This window comes from Magnolia sinica, chromosome 16 (assembly GCF_029962835.1).
Source record: "Magnolia sinica isolate HGM2019 chromosome 16, MsV1, whole genome shotgun sequence".
Taxonomy (NCBI): Eukaryota; Viridiplantae; Streptophyta; class Magnoliopsida; order Magnoliales; family Magnoliaceae; genus Magnolia; species Magnolia sinica.
In genome coordinates, this window is record NC_080588.1 from 8,321,088 (window position 1) to 8,343,658 (window position 22,571).

The 22,571-nt window shown below is 41.6% G+C and overlaps 1 protein-coding gene across 1 annotated transcript in view; it reads right to left on the reverse strand.

The window, feature by feature from the left end:
- Nucleotides 1–254: 254 nt before the first annotated feature.
- Nucleotides 255–22,571, reverse strand: part of LOC131228583 (hexosyltransferase GAUT11) — a 40,348-nt gene continuing 18,031 nt past the window's right edge. Inside the window, exon 2 of the mRNA XM_058224339.1 lies at nucleotides 255–2,126. Coding sequence (XP_058080322.1) covers nucleotides 672–2,126 — 1,455 coding nt within the window. The 3' untranslated portion in view covers nucleotides 255–671. The remainder of the gene's footprint in view (nucleotides 2,127–22,571) is intronic.

A 22,571-nucleotide genomic window follows, 5' to 3' on the forward strand; every position in this document is an offset into this window, starting at 1 on the left:
ATAGTTTGGATCAAAGTAAAAGTAGGACTCTAGAGGTTTCATGGGGTGCTGCATCACGTGGACCGTTCAGATGTTGGAAACATCTGACGTGCGATGAGTTCTCAAAAAGTTGACACGAGAGTATGTGCAAATCCAGCCGTCAATAATTACTACCATAAGCCATAAGTTTTTACACCTCAAAAGAAAAACACATTTGAGGGTTTACTAAGAATCCTCACTTAAAAATTAAAAAAAAATAAAAATAAAAATAAAAATAAAAAAATCGTCAGACAAGGGTACACACAAGTTACACAAATTGCTAAGCACCCCCAATATTTTTGAGTGAAGACCCCAAAAAAAAGACAGGGCCTAGTAACACCTGTTTTACACTTATCACCAGATTACCTGGTTGAATTACAAGAAAAATAATTCAGTCCAAAATACATGTAATCCAACAAAGCACATTATTACAAAAATTTCTTCCACCAAAAGAATCCCCACCCAAATCCCACCCTATTACTACATTCATGCTTTCTCATGTATTGAAAAAAAAAAAAAAAGATTTAAAAAGAAAAAATAAATAGCCCTAAATGAGCGGAAACTTCTGCTTCCAATTCTGTAAGAATGAGATAACCCCGATAGGGCATTTGTGCATTATGATCTCACCGAAACAATACGGACAAGTACATGTTTCAACGCCGGATGCAATCTAACAGAAACGGGTGTGTATGGTTAACATACCGCTCCCACAGGGGCTTATACCTGCCGATGGCCAGCTTCAGCCATGGCTTCATATTCCCATTATAGTGCACGACAGCCGCACTCTCGATCAGCCGATCATCGATGTTGGAGTCATAGCCCAACCCCATCACGTGCCATCTCCGGTCGAGCGGCTCGGTCAACCCGTAAAATGAGAGAAGGCCTGGAGGAAGGGTCCCCAGCTTCCAGAGCATCCTGTCGGCATTTTGTTCCTGCCAGTAGTGATACCGGGCTGTCACATTAGCCTTCTTCCACGCTATGAGGTCGAAGACGTTCATCCCAAACGCCCATCCGCAGGCTTGGGGATCAAACTTGGAGCTGATGATTGCACTGGAGAAATTAAGGTACTTGTAGTAGCGGTGAAACGCCTCAAGGCACGTCTCGACAGCTCCATTCACATTTCCATGCAATTCCAAGGAGAAGAGAGGTGTCAGATCCTTCTGGACGATCACATCGTCGTCAAGAAACACCACCTTCTCCAGCATGGGATACAATTCTGGGATGTAAAAACGCAAGTGATTAAGCAAAGAGATGTACTTTGGATTGCGGAATTTCACTTCACTCTTCGGATCTTGAGAACCCGTGAAGTAGTATTCCTGTGTGTCGGCATCTCGGAGCTGCTTCATCACGGGTGAGTAGGAGGAATTCAACCAAGCAAAATCCTCCACGTTCTGCACTTCTATCGTTGACCCTTTGAAATCGTTCGCGAAGAACCAAGCCTGCATCGCTCGGTAATTCACACCGTCTGTGACCACGTGGAAGACGAGCTGCTTTGGGTGGTCGGCATTCGAGACGGTAGAATTTACCACGGCGGAAATCGCTAGCACATTATCTGAGAATATACAAAAATGATAGAGGTTGTTGTCCACCAGCCGGAGCGAATTTCGCTGCTCCTCTGCAAGTTCTTGTAGAGCTGGGTTTCTAAGCCAGTCAACCGTCATTTTGATATTCAGACAGTGAAGGCTCTTGGGCACTGCTTCAGTGGCAAACTGCCCAAATGCAACAGTCTGTGCTGTTGCTGCGCTCGCACGTTCTTCAAGGGCTTGAATATGGGTCTTTAGAGTAATTATGGTGGTCGCTATGTCATAGTGAGCATCCTGGGCCTTGTAGATTAGCAAAGACAATCTCCGAACTACAGGCTCCGCATCAGATACTGTGATGGGTGCGCCTCTCATGGCTGCTTTCGACAGCAAGAGCTGGCAGCTCCGAATCTGTGAGCTGAGCTCCCAAGCAAGTTGGAGATTGTTGTGCTCCTTTGCAAGGATCACATAAGCCTTGGCTAGTGTCATTTGATCGCTCAACTGCCGGGCGAAAGAAGTAGCACTCAGTAGTTCTTGGGTGAAATTCAAAGCATCGTGGGGAGGCTGTTGGATTGTAACAGCCTTCTCCTGGAAAAGGGATAAAACACATAAGCCCAATTCAATTTATATAGAAAATCAACCGTTGAAAAGATCCATGAATACAAAAAGAAAAAAAAGGACATGTTGACATGGTGTTGCAGTAGGAGGTGCACTCCAGTGGTACTGGTACCACCATGGGTTTATGGTGGTACTGGGCAGATGTAAGGCCCAATAATGTGTTCACAGAATCGAACCCGTCCATTAGATGCATCACACCTCACAAAAACAAAAAACAAGAAAAAGAAGCCCAAACCAAAAATCAGCCCGATCCAATACTCAGATGGGCCACGGCATAAGAAGCTTACTGAGAACGAATGCCCACGGAAGAAGGATCAGAGCAAAATTCACGCCGGTCTAGCCCGCTTTAATTTTGGATCAGGCTGAGTTTTGGGTCCTAGACGTTTTCTGAGGTGATGCATCTGATAGACAGGTTGGATGGTGTAAATGCATCATGTGAGCCCCACGTCTGCCTGGTACCACCGCAAGCTTACGATGGTATTGGTACCACTGGAGTAAGCCCCTTGTAGTTGTCGAGCAGGTGTTTCATTTTTCCTACAGATAGGATTTGATGGTGTGTGGGTGTATTCATTCTTCGAATTATCTATGCTATCATCGTTATCTTTAGCTTGGCAATACCTATAACACTGGTGGCGACACCGATAGTATTAGAAATTCCATGTATCAACAATGTATTGCTAAGTAACGCCAACGTATCGATATTGCCAATATTTTCAATTGAGTAAATTCCATATGGGGGTTGTATTGCTGATGTATCGATACCACCAATATTTTCGACTATGTAAATTCTAGGAGACGCTTGTATGACAAGTGTATCAGCGATATTTTAATAATATCACCAACGTAGAGATATCACAAAAAAATTGTTTATTAAAAAAATTATATTTCAAACTTTTTTACAAGCACATGGTTGTATGCAATGTTCAATTTGTTGTTGCTAATATTGATAATATCTCGATATTATCGTTATTGCAACACGCGCGATATCAAGACCACAATCTTTCGTTTCCTTTCCAATTGTTGATGATCTCTTGACAAAATATCGTGAATTGTCGATATTCTACAATATCAATGGATGTTTGGATGGAAGGTTTGATGGATGGTTGGATGGTTAGATGGGATGGATGGGATGGTTAGATTGCTTTTATAACGACACATACTTTTAAGCCTCCATTAAATGGAAACTTATTGTGTATACATTTTTATTTTTATTTTTGCAAATTTTTTATTCCTAAATATGCAAATATATGTATTTTAACATCTCGTGAAGTTTCAATGAAAATTCTACCATTTTTTCTATGTTTCCCCGCATTTCCGATTATCAACGATATTATCGGCAATATTGATATTGTTTCCGTATCGCCAACTAGCGAAACTTGTAGCGATACCGATACTTTGAACACTGGGTGTATTTACATGCATCCTTTTTTTATAGGTTACAGTTAAGGATCTTTGGGGCCGCAGTGAATTGGATTTGGTTTTAGTTTACCTTTTCCCTATAATAAAAGCAGAACTTACCCATTAAAAAAATGGTCATGGGCTGAGGATGAGAATGTGGTACTTTCTAGCAACATAAGGGTCACTACTAGAGTTCCATGCTTTTTCGCATCTTTTCAAGATTTAATGAAATTCTGTCATCATCCAAATAAAATAACAACAAGAAGAAGGGTCCTTGCTCATGCCTCGGTGGTGGACTCACAAGAGTTTCAACACGCGGTCATGGGTTCGAGTACCCATTGTGGTGAAATCCCACTGTGGTGTGAGTGCGTGGGGTATGAATGCGTGTGTTAAAAATTAAAAAAAAAATAAATAAATAAACAACAACAACAACAACAACAATGATAACTGGATGGACAGGTCACAGTCTTGGGTGTAGGGTTGAATAGAAGCTATGGTCAAGGAATTGGACACGAAATCAACCCCGGACTGTGGTTTTGGGATTATGTATTGGAATTTTGTAGGACTGGGTGCAGTTAAGAGAAATGGATGATTGGGTGGCTGGGGTTTGAGGTTTAGGCTCTATCTTAGCCATGTGGTTTGAATTGGGATGGTAGATGGATCATGTGGCCCGCCAATCTGATAGGATCACTCAATGTAGCCTGATAATCTGAGCAGATCACTTGTGAAGCCCACCTACCGTCACTATGAGAAGGATGAGTCAGACAAGTACTTGTGACATCATTTACTAATAGTCACCATGTAGTGATGAAATGGCTAGGGGGTGTGTGTGTGTGTGTGTGTGTCTTTGTTTGCCATCTCACCATGGCCTTGTCCCAGCTATCCGGGGTTAGCATTATCATCGGTCTCATCGGTCTCTTGGCAAAGGTTTGACAACCAGCTGACCGCCAAACATTGACCCCGCTTGCAAGCATGTCCCAAATAGGCAAGTCAAACCACAACACATACATACAAATGAAAATTCACAGATCTTGTTATAGATGAACTAATCACTTCAAGGATGAGGTCCCTTGGTATGTGTTGTTTGCTATTGACATGGTGTTGGTCGATAAGGCTACAGGGTTGCAACACTATATAGGGGCAAATGCCAAATTGACAGTTTGGAGGAAGGGTAGTGTCAAAGAGAGGGAAAATTTTTGGTAGAACCAAGACAGTATTTGGAATGCAACTTTAGTAAGAACTATTCTAGAAGTGATGCTTTTGTTAAAAATTAAAATCAATCGTCAAGAGATTCCTCAATGTGATTTGTTTAGCTCTATTATTCAAAAGGGTTAAGGTGAATGGTGAGGTCAATGTGATTCCCCACAACTCATTTGCACTACAATTATGGTGAAAATGTTTGCACTAGATCATGAACACCCCCCATGACAATTATTCGAGCAGCTAGTCTATATGAGCCATAAAGCAAGTTAGAAAGCAACATGTGTGGAGAAGGATTGCTGCAAAGATGAGGATATTGAGATAGATGTGTGGTAAGACTAGTAATGATAAAATTAAGAATGCAGTCATCTAAAGCAGCCTATGAGTAGTCCCTCCACGAGAAAAGAAAAAGGGAAAAAAAAAGCATTTTGAGATGGTTCGATCATGTGCAACAATGATGTTCAACAGGAGTATCATGTGCAAGAATAATGAAGAGTCGTGGGGACCATCTTTTCATCCGTTGTTCGGTAGCTCGGGCAGTTTGGTCTCATGTTTGGCAACTTATTGAAATCAAGTGGTTACGCATGGTTTTGTGCTCAACAATATTACAGGTTGGGCAGCAGCCCGTTTTCTAATCATGGCAAAGTTTTACGGAAGCTGATCCGTTTCGATGTATTTCAGGGGATTTGGATAGAAAGGAACGCTAGAATCTTTTAAGGCAAAACAGTCCCTTTGGATTCCATCTGTTTCTACCCTTGCTGCCGAGTGGGCATTAGTCTGACTGGAGTTTTCAGGTATCTCATTTTAGACGCTTGTGAGGGATTGGGAGACTCTCATGTTGGGCTCATCTTCCAGGTTTTTTGAGGATTTGTGGATCTGGGGCTTGTATTTTCTTTTTGTTTGCTTGCGCCAAGCGGGAGTGATGAGAGGGTCACCCGTTCGCCTTTCTTTTGTAAAGCCGGTCTGGCTTTAATGAATATGTTATCTTCCTTTAAAAAAGAAAAGGGAACAGAGATGACTCCGGTTAGGAAGGGGATTTTGATTAGGTGTTGAAGTGACTGAAAAAGAACGAGAGGAAGACATAAAGGGCTTAGATCGAGGCGGTGAGAAGTAAAATGGAAACTTGTTCACCTACAAAGGATAGGGCATTAGGATTTCTTAGCAAAACAGTATTCATAAAGCAGATCCTAAATAATTGGAGCAGGGCTATGACGCCATCATGATGTATGGCTGTGTACTTAGAGAATCACAAAAACAGGTAGCACTCCACTAGTACACGATGGGCAAATCATGATGAAAGACAAACCTAGCAAAGGTTTTTGCTTCGAGCCCTTAACCACTAAGACAGGACAGGTTGGACCAGGCTTGAGCTTAAGAACCTCGTCACAGCTCGAAACTGACCATCTCATTACAAATCATGGGTCAGGCTCAGATTCTGGGCCCGTCAGTGAACGGCTTGGCTCAGCCAGACCCTGACCTGATGTGAACTAGACCCATAGCCACCCCTAACTTTAACTGCAGAATTAGTCACTTCGTTGCCCTCAGGATGGATATCTAAATGGAATATCCCAGTAAAACAAAAGACATCCAAGGACCAGAACTCTTAACCGCCCACAACATTTCATGAGTTAGGGAGTTTAAATAAAAAAACGAGGCGTTCCAAGAGAGCACATGTCTCCACTCCATTACAATCTTTCCAAACTGGGCAGACTGGGTGAGGAGAATGTCACCAATTCTACACCACTCCAATGTCCACCGGTCTTATATTATCAGCTGACTTCATCAAAATTCAGCCAACTAGAAATTCTCTCTCCACTAGCCACCCTAAGGCAAGACCTTTCGAATTACAAAATATATACGCTTCTCTTTTTTGTTTCCTTTTTGAAAGACAACATTTTTGTTAAAAAAGAAGCAAAGAACAATACTAGTGCACCTAGTGACCCTCTCATCACGCAACGCAAGCCAAAATATATGGCAAAAAAACAGCCAAAAGGACACAAAAGATACAAGGAAAAAAAAAAAAAAAAAAGAGGACTCCAATACAAGAGAAGCTCCAACTTTAACCCAAAAAATTTCCTCCCCAACTCCCTAGAGAGATCCACCACTGAATAGCCTTGGAACTCCTAACTTGACGGGACCCAACCAGTGTTCGAAATATTAGTATCGCGTTATGTATCGCATTCTTGGGATACGGATACGTATCGGTTATCGCAGGTGATATATCGGTTGCATCGTGTAATGTATCGTTGTTGTGGGAAACATGGGGAAACATTAGGAAATTGGTTGAATTTTTCGATGAAACTTCAGTGATTGTTAAAAAAGACATCAATACACACTTATAAATCAAAACATTACCAAAAAAAAAAAAAGTACACATAATAGGTTTTCTTTGTATGGGGTCCAAATCTATGCGTTGTCGAACTGAATTGATGCAAGTATATTCAATGTCTATTCATATAATTTATAAATGTAAGAAGACGTGTGGAAACACAAGCAATACATTCCAAAGCAAAAGAAGAATCACTAGATTAGGTTACAGACATGTTTGATATGATGTTTGAACACAAAGATTGCAAACGATTTGTGAGAAATTGGGAAATTTTGATTTTTTTTTTTTCAATTTTTCGCAACTCGGCCCATCCCCTCCAAATCTCGAAATCGAAGTCTCTCAATCCATGATTTTTCATGCAGAACATGAAAAATCATGAATTTATAACAATTTAACACTAATTTAAAATGATTTACAGAAAATAAAAGCATCGAAATTCGAAAATGCTCACTAGATCAAACATGTGGGATATATCACACTACTTATGCGTTTCGTATCGCACTGGTGGGATACAAGAGATATTGTGGGATATATCGGCCGATATCGTCGATATTTAAAACAGTGGACCCAACTATGATCATAAAAAGGGATTTTCTATATAGTCACCTATATTTTGGTCCATAGACCAAAGAGTGCCTACTTTTAAACTAATTCCAAGAAACCACTAACCTTTTTAGCATACAAACGAAAAGCATCTACTTGACTTTGACTGACGGATCGTTAACAAAAAAAGCTGTTAGCAGCTAAAAAGACAACCTTGTCCCTCCTTGACCATTGTTTTCATTATTCTACCCAATTGCATACAATGAATGTTAATTTAGGTAAGCAAAAGTTTGATGGACCCTTTTGTAATGTCCTTGTGAAATTCACTCTATCCATCATTTTCGCAAGCTTATGAAAGGACGTGAGCCCAAAAACTAGCCAGATCCAAAACTCGAGTGGGCTACACCACAAGAAACAATGGAATTGAACACGTATCATTGGATCCCTAGTGGGACCCACAAGATTTTCGGATGATGCTGATACTTGTTCTTTCGCTTCATCCTTGTGAGCATTGCCTTCTGAACGAATTGGATAGACCATAAAGATGATGGTGGGCCCCATGAAGGTATCAAAGGTTGGTGTTTTCATCCTGCACCGTTTTCTATGGGGTGGCCCATCTAAGTGTTGGATTTGCCTAGTTTTAAGAGTTGCGTCCTTCCATGAGCTTACAAATTTGATGGAGGGAGTGGATGTTACAAAAGCATCACTATGGGCCCCATGAAGGCATTAATGCTGAGAATTCCATCTGCCACTATTTTTTACGTGTGGCCCACATGAGTTTTGGATCTAGCTAGTTTTTGGGCTCATGTCCTTCCATAAGCTCACAAAAAGGATCAACGGAGTAGATGTCACAAGGACATTACGGTAGGCCCATCAAACTTTTGCTTTCCAAACTGACAACCACCGTGTACAATGGGGTAAAATAATTAAAACAATTCTCAAAGATGAGCAAGATTATCTTTTTAGCTACTAACGGCTCTTTTCATAACAATCCATCAGTCAAAGTCAACGTAGTCTCTTTTTCATCTGTATATCAAAAAAGTACGTGGCATTTTGGAAATAGTTTAAAAGTGGGTGTGTTTTGGTCTATTGACCAAAATGTAAGTGTCCACATAGAAAAAATCCCTATAAAGAAAGCTATAGCTTCCTGCAATTTGATCAAGAGACCTCTTGCCAAAACTTGTACATAGCACCTACCAAACTAATTGGCCTAAAATCTCTGATTTCCAACACTTCCTCGGACATTAGGATAAGAGTGATGAAAATTGTGCTCAACCCTTTGCTCAAATTGAATCTACATTGGAACTCGGAGAAGGTCATAACACCTTTGATAATATCCCAATAAGCCTGAAAGAATATCATGAAACCAACCGACCTTGGTGCATCGTCTTTTTTCATTTCCTGAATCATTTTTCTTACTTCATCCTCAAAACTTCTTTCAAGCCATTCTAACATACAAGCCAACAAAAGCTTAAAAGATTGATCATCCAAAAACAGTCTACAATGATCTCCCTTAGGGCTCATTTGGATCGTAAGTTACTTTACATAAGATACTTATTCCTTAAGTAGCTTATATCGGTTTCTACTTATTCAACAGATAAGTATGTTTGGTAAACAACATACTTATCAGCCAAAAAGTAGCATGTTTGGTTTTCCAACATCACATATGTACTAATCCCGCAAGTTTGTTTGGTCCACCTATAATATCCACTATCTATCATTTGGGGCCAACCTTTGATGTCGACCATTCATTATGTTGGGCCCACCTTAGCCCTATCTTCAATGTGAACCATCCATTGTGTGGGGTTTGCCTTCAATGTGGACAATCCACCTTACATGGCCCACCTTCGATGTGGGTTATCCATCATGTGGGGCCCACCTTGGATGTGGGCCATCCGTCATGTCGAACATTGGATGGGGAATGTCCATCATGCAAGGCCCACCATTAATGTAGACCGTCCATCATGCGGGGCCCAGCTTCAAAGTGGGTTGTCCATCATGCGGGGCCCGCAATATAGGCCATTCATCATTGGGAGCCGACCTTCAATGTGGATTGTCCTTATGTGAGCCCACCTTGAAACAAGTCATCCATCATCTGGGACCCACCATCAATGTTATTGTCCATCATGTGGGGCCACCTTCAATATCCACCGCCCATCATGTGGAGCCCACCTTTGATTTGGATCGTCCATTGTGTCGGCGCCCCCACCTTTGATGTGGATCGTCTATTGTGTCAGCCCCCACCTTTGATGTGGGTCGTCCATCATGCAAGGCCCGCCTTGGATGTGTGTCATTCATCATTAGGGGCCAACCTTTGATGTGGACCATCCATTGTGGGGCCCACCTTCAATGTCCACTGCCCATCTTGTGGAGCCCACATTTAATGTGGACCGTCCGTTGTGTGGGCCTCACCTTCAATGTGGGTCATCCATCATGCAGAGCTCGCCTTAGATGTGGGCCATTCAAATGTAGACCATCCATTATGTGGGGCCCACCTTCAATGTCCATCGCCCATCGTGTGGAGCCCACATTTAATGTGGACCATCCATCATGTGGGCCCCACCTTCAATGTGGGCCGTCCATCATGCAAAGCTTGCCTTGGATGTGGGCCATTCATCATTAGGGGCCAACCTTCGATGTGGACCTCCCATTATGTGGGGCCCACCTTGATGTGGGTCATCCGCCATGTGGGCCCACCATCAGTGTTAATTGTCCATCATGTAAGGCCCACTTCAGATTCCATTGCCCATCATGTGGAGCCCACCTTCGATGGACCGTCCATTGTCTGGGCCCCCACCTTCAATGTGGGTCGTCCATCGGATTGTTCATTATGTGGAGACCATTATAACGGCATTATAACAGTAAAGGGGCACCCCGACATGTTATGGGGTGAAATAACTGCCAACATTACAATGATGGTTATGGTCGTTGAGAGATTGATATAGCGAGCAATGAGCCAGTGGCAGCCATTATTCTGGTCCATTATAGTTGCTATGTTGCTCATCATCATCATCTAAGCACTATCCCAACTAATTGGGGTCAACTACATGAATCATGTTCTACCATTCGACTCTATCAAGGACCATATCCTCAGTTAAACCATAGGTCATCAAGTCTTTCTTACAATCTCCACTAGCAAATTACATAATCAATTAATCATAAGTAAAATAACAATAATATTTAATCAGTGTTTTAAAACCCAAAGCACTAGGTCAGAGAGATCTGGACTGGAACCAGCCGCCAAAAGAGGCTCGGTCACATTAAAACACAGTCAGATTTGTGGATAATTTGTCCCATATATGAAAATGCAATTGTGTTAGTCAAAGCTCGAATACACAACTTCTACTTGAAAATCAACCTGTCCAACCACTAGGCAAATAGCCAATTAGTGTTAATACTCAAATTTCAAGGCTGTTACATGCCAGAGTGGCTCTGACCAGTTGGACCAAACTGCCTGCAAACATGGGTTGAGGACTGGTCCAAGTAATAAAATATTGCATCTAATATTCAATAAATATAAATGTCATTTAATAAATATATCATATGTTAGAAATACATATTTGAAATAACAAAATGACACGCCAGCCATAACAGCATATATGGCAGCTCATAATGGATTCAGCCCTTGGTCGTTATGACCTGTTAAACTTGTAAGGATGAATTTTATCATAAACAAAAGAAAACATTGAAGGGGCAAAGATTTCCAAATAGATATAGAAGATCAAGAATCTCCTTCATTCAGTAAACTCTCAGCTAACTTAGTGGCCTTGCAAGGAATACTCCAAAAAGAAACAACATCACTAGCAATATTTCAAGTCTCATCAAGGATACTGACAAATAACCAGGAAGACAGTCTTATCAGAACCCATGAAATTGTAAAATTTAAAAAAATAAAAAAATAAATAAATAAATATAAAGGCTCCTTTCCACAAAAAGCTTTCCTTGCTGTCATCATTATTGTCTTCATCGGAGCCATCTACTTGGGGTCAGCTTCTATGAATTTGTTGGGCAAGTCATTCATATGGGCTATGGCACTCTCCTCAGTAACTTCCCACCTTTATTGGTATATCATCTGCCCCCGCACTCTTTCCTTATTCATCCTTGCTAAAGCTACATTTACTTCCATGAATTATATGATAATACAAGCCTTCCTAACACCCCAAGGTCTGAAGATTCCTAGTTCTATCATATAAACTGGAAGTTTCTGGACTGAATGCTAGGGAGGTTGGATTGGAGTTGGGAGGAATTGGTTGTTGGATTGGGTGTGCTCTGCTTGCTTCTTGGTTGTAATAAAGGATAAACTATTCTTTAGGAGATGGACAGGCTTGCCAAGGAGACATGTTTTCCCCATTCTTGTTTGTGGTGATTGAGCAAATATATAAGCGTTGATGAGCAGTTTTAAGGTGGAAAAGGTACTTTCTGAGTCTCCCATCTATAGTTTGTAGATGATCCGATCTTGTTTTGCGATATTAATGTGTAAACAAGTGTTGCACCTAAAGATGATTCTTAGGTGGTTTTGTAAGGTGCTATGTCAAAAGGTTACAAGTCTAAGACTGAAATATTGGGAGTTCCATTGGAGAATAGTGTTGAGATGTGGAGCCACATCTGGACAGGGCTGCTCGACCAGTCGAGTGGCTTGCTCGACCAGTCGAGGGCTAACTCGATTCAAAGTCCAACGAGCAGCAGTTTTTTGGGTCTGAGGTGCTCAACCGGTCGAGGCCCCTGCTCGACCAGTCGAGGTTACGCAAATTCGTTTCCAGATTTTGCACGGACTGCGTAATTTTGAGGCGATTTTTGCAGAGGTGCGAAAGGGAAGCTGCCTAAACTATAAATAGGGGTCTCTAGGGCTTTTCTAGGGTTATGGGAGTTATTCTAAGGTGTATACAAAGGGTTTTTCTATACATCCAAGGGAAGAGGTTAGTATATTGCTTGTAATCTCGTTTTTCTTCATAGTGGAAGTTTGCACCCATGGTTTTTTACCCTTATTTGAGGTTTTTCCACGTATATTTTGTCTTGTGGTTTGTTTGGAATGTTTTGATTCTTTTTCTAAATTATATTTCTTTCTATTTATCGTTTGTGGGTGAGACCGGATATTGGATCTCGGTTCACTGTGTTATTGGTGTGCTGCGCAACAACTGGTATCAGAGCTATTGGTTTAGTTCTAGTGGAAGCGATGACGGAAGAAGGGAAGATTAGAATTGAGAAGTTTGATAGTTCAAACTTTGCCTTCTGGAAAATGCAGATGGAGGATTATCTGCATCAGAAGGACCTCTATATTCCTCTAGGACGAAAAAAGAAGAAACCAGAGAAGATAACAGATGATGAATAGTCTTTATTGGATCGGAAGGCTTTAAGAACGATCTGACTCTCTTTGTCTAAGAGCGTCGCCTTCAATATATCCAAGGTGAAGACCACAAAAGAATTAACGGAAGCCCTAGCTACGATGTATGAGAAACCCTCAGCGTCCAACAAGGTTCATCTTATGAAACAGCTATTCAACATGAAGATGTTAGATGGTGGGAGCGTAGCTGAACATCTAAACGAGTTCAATACAGTCACGAGCCAGTTGGAATCCGTTGGCATTGTTTTTGAGGATGAGGTCAGGGCGTTATTGATCTTGTCCAATTTGCCAGACAGTTGGGATGGTTTGGTGATTACTATGAGCAATTCTTCAGGGTCGACAAAGCTAAAATTTGATGATGTGTCCAGTCTAATTCTCAGCGAAGAATCTAGAAGAAAGGCATCGGGAGTTTCAGGGGATTCAGGGAATGCTCTAAACGTTGAAACAAGAGGAAGATCGCTAAACAAAGGAGGCAATTAACATGAACGTTCTAAGTCGAGGAAGAAGTCCAAATGACCGAAAGACAGACGGGTGTTAGCATTGCGGAAAGAAGGGGCACATGAAACGTGATTGCAAGGGGCTTAAAAAACAAGAAGGAAACTCTCAAGGCAGGAAGGATTCAGTGAATCTATCTGAAGAGAGTGACACAGAGGCGTTGATCTTGTCTCTTGATGCGAGGAATGAGTCTTGGGTCATAGACTCGGGTGCTTCGTTTCATGCCACTTCGTGTAAGGAAGTTCTATGTGATTATGTGTCAGGTGACTTCAGGAGAGTCTACCTGGGTGATGATGAGCCGTGCAGTATTGTTGGAAAGGGAGACATTCATATTAATCAGAAAACGAAACGGCTTTGAAATTGAAGGATGTCAGACATGTACCGAGTTTGAAACGGAATTTGCTCTCATTGGGGCAGTTGGCCGATACCGGATATGTGACGACATTCACTAGTGATTCCTGGAAGATCACAAAAGGTGCCTTGGTGATATCTCGAGGCAAGAAGAAAGGTACTTTGTAAGTGACTTTAGGCTCATATAGTTCACTCGCAGTCGCATCAACTGGAGTGAATGGGCAGTTATGGCATCAGAGGTTGGGACATATGAATGAGAAATGGATGAAAGTGCTATTATCAAAAGGGAAGCTACCAGGGCTGAAGTCTATTGACTTGGAATTCTGCGAGAACTGCGTGTATGGCAAGCAGAAGAGAGTAAGTTTCAAGAAAACAAAACACGCTCCAAAGACTCATCTGTTGGAGCTTATACACACTGATGTGTGGGGACCGGCACAAGTATCATCTCTTTGTGGTTCACATTATTGTTTCCTTTATTGATGATGTTAGTATAAAACTGTGGGTCTATTTCTTAAAGTATAAATCTGACGTATTTGATGTATCTAAGAAGTGGAAAGTAATGGTAGAAAACGAAACAGGTAAAACAGTAAAATGTCTCAGATCAGATAATGGGGGAGAATACAGTGATAAGAGGTTTGAGGAGTATTGTGTAGCAAATGGAATCAAACATCAAAAAACGATTCCAGGGACACTGTAACAAAACGATGTGGCTGAGCGCATTAACAGGACCATCCTTGAGCGCACCAGGAGCATGAGGTAACATGCAAGGTTGCCTAAGACGTTTTGGGCAGATGCTGTGAATACTACTGCATATCTCATCAATAGAAGTCCCTCAATACCATTGGATGGTAGGCTACCGGAAGAAACATAGACTGGCAAAGAAGTGAACCTTACACATCTCAAAGTGTTCAGTTGCAGTTCATACGTTCACATTGATGCAGAGCACAGAAACAAGCTGGATGCGAAGTACAGGAAGTGCACGTTTATAGGCTACGGGGAGCATGATTTTAGCTACAAGTTTTGGGATACAGAAAATCGAAAAATCATCAAAAGCAAGGATGTAGTCTTCAATGAAAAAGTGATGCATAAGGATAGTGTGCAGCAAAATGAGGGCGAGGAGAAAGAATTCGTAGAATTGGAAGAGTTACCGGACACAGGTGTTACAGCGCCATAGGATGATCATGCACAGGAGCATTATGAGGCAAAGCCGCAAACACCGGTTGTGAGGTCTACTCGGGAGAGGAGACCCAGACCCACGGTCCGATACTCACCCTCCTTACATTATCTATTGCTGACAAATAATGGTGAACCAGAGTGTTTTGAAGAGGCATTACAGTCAGATACACGGGTTAAGTGGGAGCAGGCCATGGATGATGAGACACTCTCTTGAGTCTAATCGTACATGGGGGCTAGTCGCCCTACCTAAGGGTAAGAAAGCTTTTCATAACAAGTGGGTTTACAAACTGAAGGAGCATGATGGTTCGAAACGGTACAAGACTAGATTAGTTGTGAAAGGGTTCTAACAAAAGGCAGGTATCGACTTCACTGAAATATTTTCACCAGTGGTGAAAATGTCTACGATTCGTATAGTCTTGAGTATAGTGGCTACAGAGGACTTACATCTAGAGCAGCTAGATGTTAAGACAGCCTTTCTTCATGGGAACCTTGAAGAAGAGATATATAAACATCAGCCGATGGGGCACCAGGAAAGGAGAACAAGGTGTGTATACTGAAGAAGAGTCTATATGGCCTGAAGCAGGCCCCGAGGCAGTGGTACAAGAAGTTCGACAGTTTCATGTCGGGAAACGGTTTTAGGAGATGTCATGCAAACCACTGTTGTTATTTGAAGAAGTTTGATACGTCGTACATCATCCTTCTTCTATACGTTGATGATATGCTTGTGGCCGGATCAAGTATGAAGGACATCTCAAATCTCAAAAGACAACTGTCTAGAGAATTCGCCATGAAGGATTCAGGAGCTGCAAAACAAATCTTAGACATGAGGATAAAGCATGACAGGGAAAACAAGAAACTGGTTTTCTCACAAGCAGAGTACATAGCCAAGGTACTTGATCGATTCAGTATGGGGAGGTGCTAAACCGGTTAGCACTCCATTAGCCAACCATTTCAAGCTTTCTAAGGACCAAGGTGGAGGAAGGGGACTACATAGCTAAAGTCCCATACGCGTCAGCTATTGGGAGTCTCATGTATGCTATAGTGAGCACGAGGCCAGACATTGCTCAAGCAGTGGGAGTTGTTAGTAGGTTTATGAACAACCCCGGGAAGGAACATTGGGAAGCTGTGAAGTGGATCCTTAAATACCTGGTAGGTACTGTGGATGTAGGATTGTGTTATGAAGGATCAAAAATCAAGCTACAAAGCTACGTAGATTCAGATTTGGCAGGAAATATCAACAGCAGAAGAAGCACTACAGGTTATGTCTTTACTCTGGGTAGTGCTACAGTCAGTTACAGAAGATAGTATCTATCGGTACAACGGAAGCAGAATATGTTGCAACTAAAGAAGCGTACAAGGTGTGGATGCAAGGTTTCATGGAAGAGTTGGGTAAGAAGCAAGCAGATTGCAAGCTGTACAATGACAGTCAGAGTGCAATACACTTAGCTAAGAATTCAACCTTTCATTCAAGGACCAAGCATATTGACATCAGATATCACTTCATACGCTTGTTATTGGAAGATGGATCGATTGCTCTAGAGAAGATTCATACAAGTGAGAATCCTGTGGATATGCTGACCAAGGTGGTCACACGGGAGAAGCTGAAGTTTTGTTCAGCTTTGATTGGTCTTCAGGCTTGAAGACGGGGAGGTGGTGCACTCCGGATGTAGAAGACAGATTTATGGTGATGTGTCTCCAAGTGGGAGATTGTTGAGATGTGGAGCCATATCTGGAAAGGGCTGCTCGACCAGTCGAGTGCCCTGTTCGACCAATCGAGTGGCCCACTCGACCAGTCAAGGGCTGGCTCGACTCAAAGTCCAGCGAGTAGCAGTTTTTTGGGTCCAAGGTGCTCAACTAGTCAAGGAGCCAGATCGACCAGTCGAGGTTACGCAGATTCGTTTCCGAATTTTGCACGGACTGCGTAATTTTGAGGCGGTTTTCGTAGAAGTGCGAAAGGGAAGTTGCCTAAACTATAAATAGGGGTCCCTAGGGTTTTTCTAAGGTTATGGGTGTTATTCTAAGGTATATGCAAAGGGTTTTTTAATACATCCAAGGGAAGAGGTTAGTATATTGCTTGCAATCTCGTTTTTCTTCACAGTGGAAGTTTGCACCCGTGGTTTTGTACCCTTGTTTGGGGTTTTTCCACGTATATTTTGTCTTGTGGTTTGTTTGGAATACTTTGATTCTTTTTCTAGATTATATTTCTTTCTGTTTATCGTTTGTGGGTGAGATCGGATATTGGATCTCAGTTCACTGTGTTGTTGGCGTGCTGCGCAACAAATAGTGGGGTTGTGGACGTGGCGAAGGTGATGAGTACAGAGAATGTCATCGCCTTCTTCTTTCCTAGTATGTCATTGCCTTCTTCTTTCCTAGTATTCATCTTTGTGTGAGAAAACTGGAAATGTGCCCTCTAGTGTTCCTCTTGGAGGTGCCTACATTTGGGCATATCCTTCCCATCAGTCGGCTATGCCAGATTAGTATCAAAGCGGATTCCAACGGCTGGATTAAAGTCTTAGATCAACAACAGTCATAATCTTATACTTCCAGGTTCTTAAATCATTTAAAATTTGGATGTTTTCCTTTATTTTCTTCATTGCATCTATTCCTCCTACCCCCTACTCTTTTTGCTTTCTTTTATAAAGCTCATACGTCTAATTGACAAGGGGAGACTTTGCCAAAATTTTGGCAGACATCTACCCTCCTATTCCAACCTATTGAAAGCCCAGAAAACCAACACATTAAAAGCCCAGAAGACCAGGCCATTAATAGTCCAAACCCAACCCCTATTCTAGCCCAGAAAACCAGCCTATAAACAATCCAAATCCAACCTATATTCCAACTCAGTAAAAGCTCATTAACATTCCAAATTCCACCCCTTGTTCCAACCCATTAAAGCCCAGAATCTCAACCCATTAACATTCCTCTATTCTAGCTCAGAAACCGCACTACATTCCATCCATTACTTTGTCAGCGTCGCTCCCCTGATATGATGTCCACTCGTAGTGGTAATATCTATCGAGGGAGGCTTACCAATCAACAACAACATAAATGCATCACCGAGCTATTCGTAAGGACAGCCAGCATGAAAGCCGTTGTTGACCAGGTATGAGGATAACAACATGGAAAGCAGCCTAACTTTACTGGATATACTAACAATAACCCAAATCTGCAACCAGGTGTCCAGCTAGAATCTTCAGTGAATCAAAATAGTACTAGTCCTCGGAGTCTATTTACGACTTCATACAACGGCTCTTTTGTTATTAAAAAAAAAAAAGCCACAAAAACTTGATTGAACACCCAAGAAAAGTGATATCACTAAGAAAGTACAAGTTGAAGTTCCGGACTTCAAAAGTTTCCTTAATGCAAATGCTTTTGTCGACTGGATAACAATGCTTGAAGATTATTTGGCATGGTACGACATAGACAATGTCCAGCAAGTGGCCTTTGTAAAGATCAAGTTGAAGGGCCTAATACAAATTAGTAGCGAAGATTATAAACATCTTGCAGATGTAAGATGTTGTTTTGTCAAATTTGCGGAAGGTGACATGGTTATGGTTAGTATTCGTCCTAAATGGTTACCCTTCAGGTCCTTGAAGAAGCTCCATCCTCACAGTGCGTGATCATTCAAATTCATAAAGAAGATTAGTGTCGATGCTTATGTTTTAAAACACCCACTACATTTACTTATCAGTCCTACTCTCTGTGGAAGATCATTCCATCTATCGTGGGTCATTGTGATGATGGTATCGAGGAACAAGCCATCAGAATTCTGGCCATTTTGCTACCTACACGCACGATTAGTGATGTACTTGACAACCAGATCACCTCCACGAGCCAGGGCAGCTATCAGAAGTTTCTTGTTCATTGGCAAGGACAACCCCTCTCCAATGCTACATGGATCACAACTACATACTTCCAGCGCCTAAATCCTGACTTCTATGAGCAAATATCATACCATCGTTGGAGTTAAGTTCTTTCAAGCTGGGAAGGATTGATGCAACTTGAACACCTAAGATGCACGGGCCAGGGCCATGCCCATTAGGCCCAAGCCCAAGCCCCACAGTTGGCCCATCATTAAGGATGCCCAAGCCTCCTAATTAGGCAACTAGCTATGCAAAATCAATCCACCAGCCATGCAATAAAATCCCATTAGATCTCTCTTATCCATTAAGCATCTTTCTTCATTACTCCCCTATTTTTTTCATAAATCATTAGTTGTCAATGACATTAAGAACCTTCCTTCTTTGTACATCTAAGAAGCCTATTTAAGGGCTTGACATGAGTAGTCTCAAGACACCTTTGAAATAAATAAATAAAATTATGAATAGTGTTTTCTGCACTGTATTGTGATTCTTGTGCTTAGCTTGGAGGTGCCTATGTTTGGGCGGATCCTTCCCATTAGCCATCTGCGCTAAAAACAAGTTCAACATAATAGATACCCAGCATCCAATGGAAACGCTTGTCATGATGGCATTAGAAACACACCAAGGAAAGGGAGAAGATGAGGTTTTGGGAGGATCTTTAGACAAGAAATGAAGCCCTTGCCCAAATTTCATGTGCTTTCTAGGGTGGCCCTGAGGAAAGGAATTCATGTCAAAGATTATCTTAAAGAGATTAGTGGAACTTGGTGTGGAGCACTCTCTTTAGGAAGAATCTCAAAGATGAGACACTTATGAACCTCTTAGCATTGATGAATGAAGTACAAATCTCAAGAAATGGAGAAGATTATAAAATTTGGAATTGGAACCTGGACACCTCATTTTCGATCCCCACCCTACATCCTCTTGAGAGGTTGATGGGGCCACCTAGGGTTGAAACATTTGCATGAATAGCCATGAAAAACAACATCATCACTCTTGATCATCTTTAAAATGGGAGGCATTGCGTTCCCAACATTGGCATTGTGTGTAGGAAAGGGATGAACCATTCATAACCTGTTTAAGCCATACATTGTAATGCAGCAAGAAGAAAGTGGGGTTTCTCCTTAACCTTTTCGGGTACTCTAGGTCATTTCATCAAAAGTTAAAATGAAGTGGTATGAGGTTGGAGAGGTAGCCATTTTAAGAAGGGGAAAAATCCTTAGGAGAATGTTGCATTTTTCCGTAGGTTAGAGAATACAGATAGAGAGAAACAACTAGGCATCCAGTAATAAGATTAGCAAGATTAAGCTAGCAAAGAATCATGAGTAATATGATAATGAGGGCATCTATGCCTCGGATTCTTTAGGGAGACTTTGTCCGATTTGTATTTCAATTGGCTGCAGATGGCTAATTCCAAAAAAAAGAAGAGTCAAGGAGAGTCCTAGATGGAAGAAGCCCCCTTCTTGTGGTTAGTGGAAAGTGAATCTTGATCTATTGCGCATAGGCATTTAATGTCTCCCGGATCCATTAGCATGGTGGATTCTTCGAAAGAAAGGCAAACGCCCTTCAAGGAGGCTTAATGATATTCTCTATAGTTTTTCAAGCACCTTCTTGTAGAAGGTTATTTAGAAAATATGTTTCTTCAGCATTCCACAAGCAATTGGAGCCAAGGCTACTAAAATTTACTTGACATCGGCCCAGTGCCTCTTGGCTAAGCATTTTGTTTACCCAAGTGAGAGAGAAGCTAACATTTTGGACGATACTATTGGTCAAAGAGGGTGTTCATCAATACTCCCTTTGTATTGGAAATCGTTTAGCAATTTCGAAATGTTTTTTGACTTATTTAACAAACATCGTTTATTCTCAAAGGAAAAAAAAAAAAGGTTTAAAGCAAGGAAAGAGATTGAGATGGAGATGGAGATGAAGATAGAGATAGTAAGGTTTTGAGAAGACACATGGTCAATGGAAGGAAGAAGTTTATTTTCATTCAATGCTACGAGTAAGATTGTAGTAGGTCAGTCTTATGTGAGGGAGGGAGAGAGAGAGAGAGAGAGAGAGAGAGAGAGAGAGAGAGAGAGAGAGAGGCAATGAGAAGACTTGAGGCATGTTGTTGAAAAACCTTGATCGATAACATTTTCACCTGGCACCATTTGAAGAAGAGGAAGTCCAGGTTCGCTAGTACGTGTTCTTCCTTGCAGAGGAAAAGGCAGGTCATCTTTTCATACATCATGAGGTGGTAATTTTATGGCACTTCTTTCTGAACCTATTGGGGTTAGTTGAGTCTCTCCCTCCAACTTGTTTGATGGTTGATCAAGTGGCCCTTTTGGGGCTTCATGGTGTGCCGTAAAGGCCACTACATAAAGGTAACGGTGGCAACCGTTAAACGTTACATGGTTGTAACGGCCGTAACTGTCAATCAGGACAGCATGGACAGCATGTCAATCTGTCAATCAGGACAGCATGTCAATCTGGACAACATGGACAGCATATATTTAGCCAGACAGCATGTTAATCAGGACAGCATGGACAACATATATTTAGCCAGACAGCAAGTCAATCAAGATAGCATGGAGCATATATTTAGCTAGACAGCAAGTCAATCAGGACAGCATATATTTAGCCATAATTAGGTCATCTATTTATGGCATATATCTTGTACAGTTATTGATTGTATATATCTTGCACAGTTATTGTTTCCTTGTTTGTTAGCCTAGATTGACGTTAATGGCTGCAATTCAGCCTTGTAATTAAGCCTAGAATTTCTATATAAACAGAGGAACCTCACAATGAGGACATTCAATCCAAAATACTTACATGGTATCAAAGCCTGTTCTGAGATTTCTGGGTTGGGTTGGGACTGATTTGTTGGTCTCCTTGGCTGTCGATACCTTTAAAGGAAGGTGTAGACAATTCTGGTGGGTTATAAACTGTTGTTCAGCAGTTTCTGTTGAGGGTAAGAAGTTTCTTTCTTGCTAGAAACTCTCATTTTGTGGTGATTAGTGGTTGTTGGCTTGTCCAGTTCTTGCTGGAAACTCCATCTTGATCTCCTTTTGTTTTAGGCTTGCTGGTTGCAGGCTTGTTTTTGGACTAGGGGTGAGGTGGATTTAGTATCATCTGTCTTTATTACTGTGTTCCGGGCACCATGTCTACTAGCAACTCGGATTCTTTTGGTGTGAGCTTCACGGGCAAAAATTATTCTGCCTGGGAATTTCAATTTCATCTATTTGTCCCGGGGAAAGAGTTATGGGGTCACATAGATGGAAGTGATCCAGCTCCTACTGACCTCTAAATTGGGTAAGTGGAAAGTAAAAGATGCTAGAGTCATGACATGGATTTTAGGATCTGTTGATCCTCTGATTGTCCTAAATCTGAGGCCATACAAGACTGCAAGAGATATGTGGGAGTATTTAAAGAAGGTTTACAATCAGGACCACACAGCCAAACGCTTTCAGTTGGAATATGAGATCACCAATTACACTCGAGGAGATCTCTCCATACAAGATTATTTTTCTAGGTTTCAGAACTTGTGGGGTGAATTTGCTGACATTATTTATGCTAAGATACCAGCTGCATCTCTCTCTGCTGTTTAGGAGGTTCATGAACAGAGCAAGAGAGATCAGTTTCTAATGAAGTTACAGCTGGAATTCGAGGCAACTCGCTCCAATTTGATGAATCGTGATCCTCCTCCCTCTTTGGATGTGTGCTTTGGGGAATTACTTCAT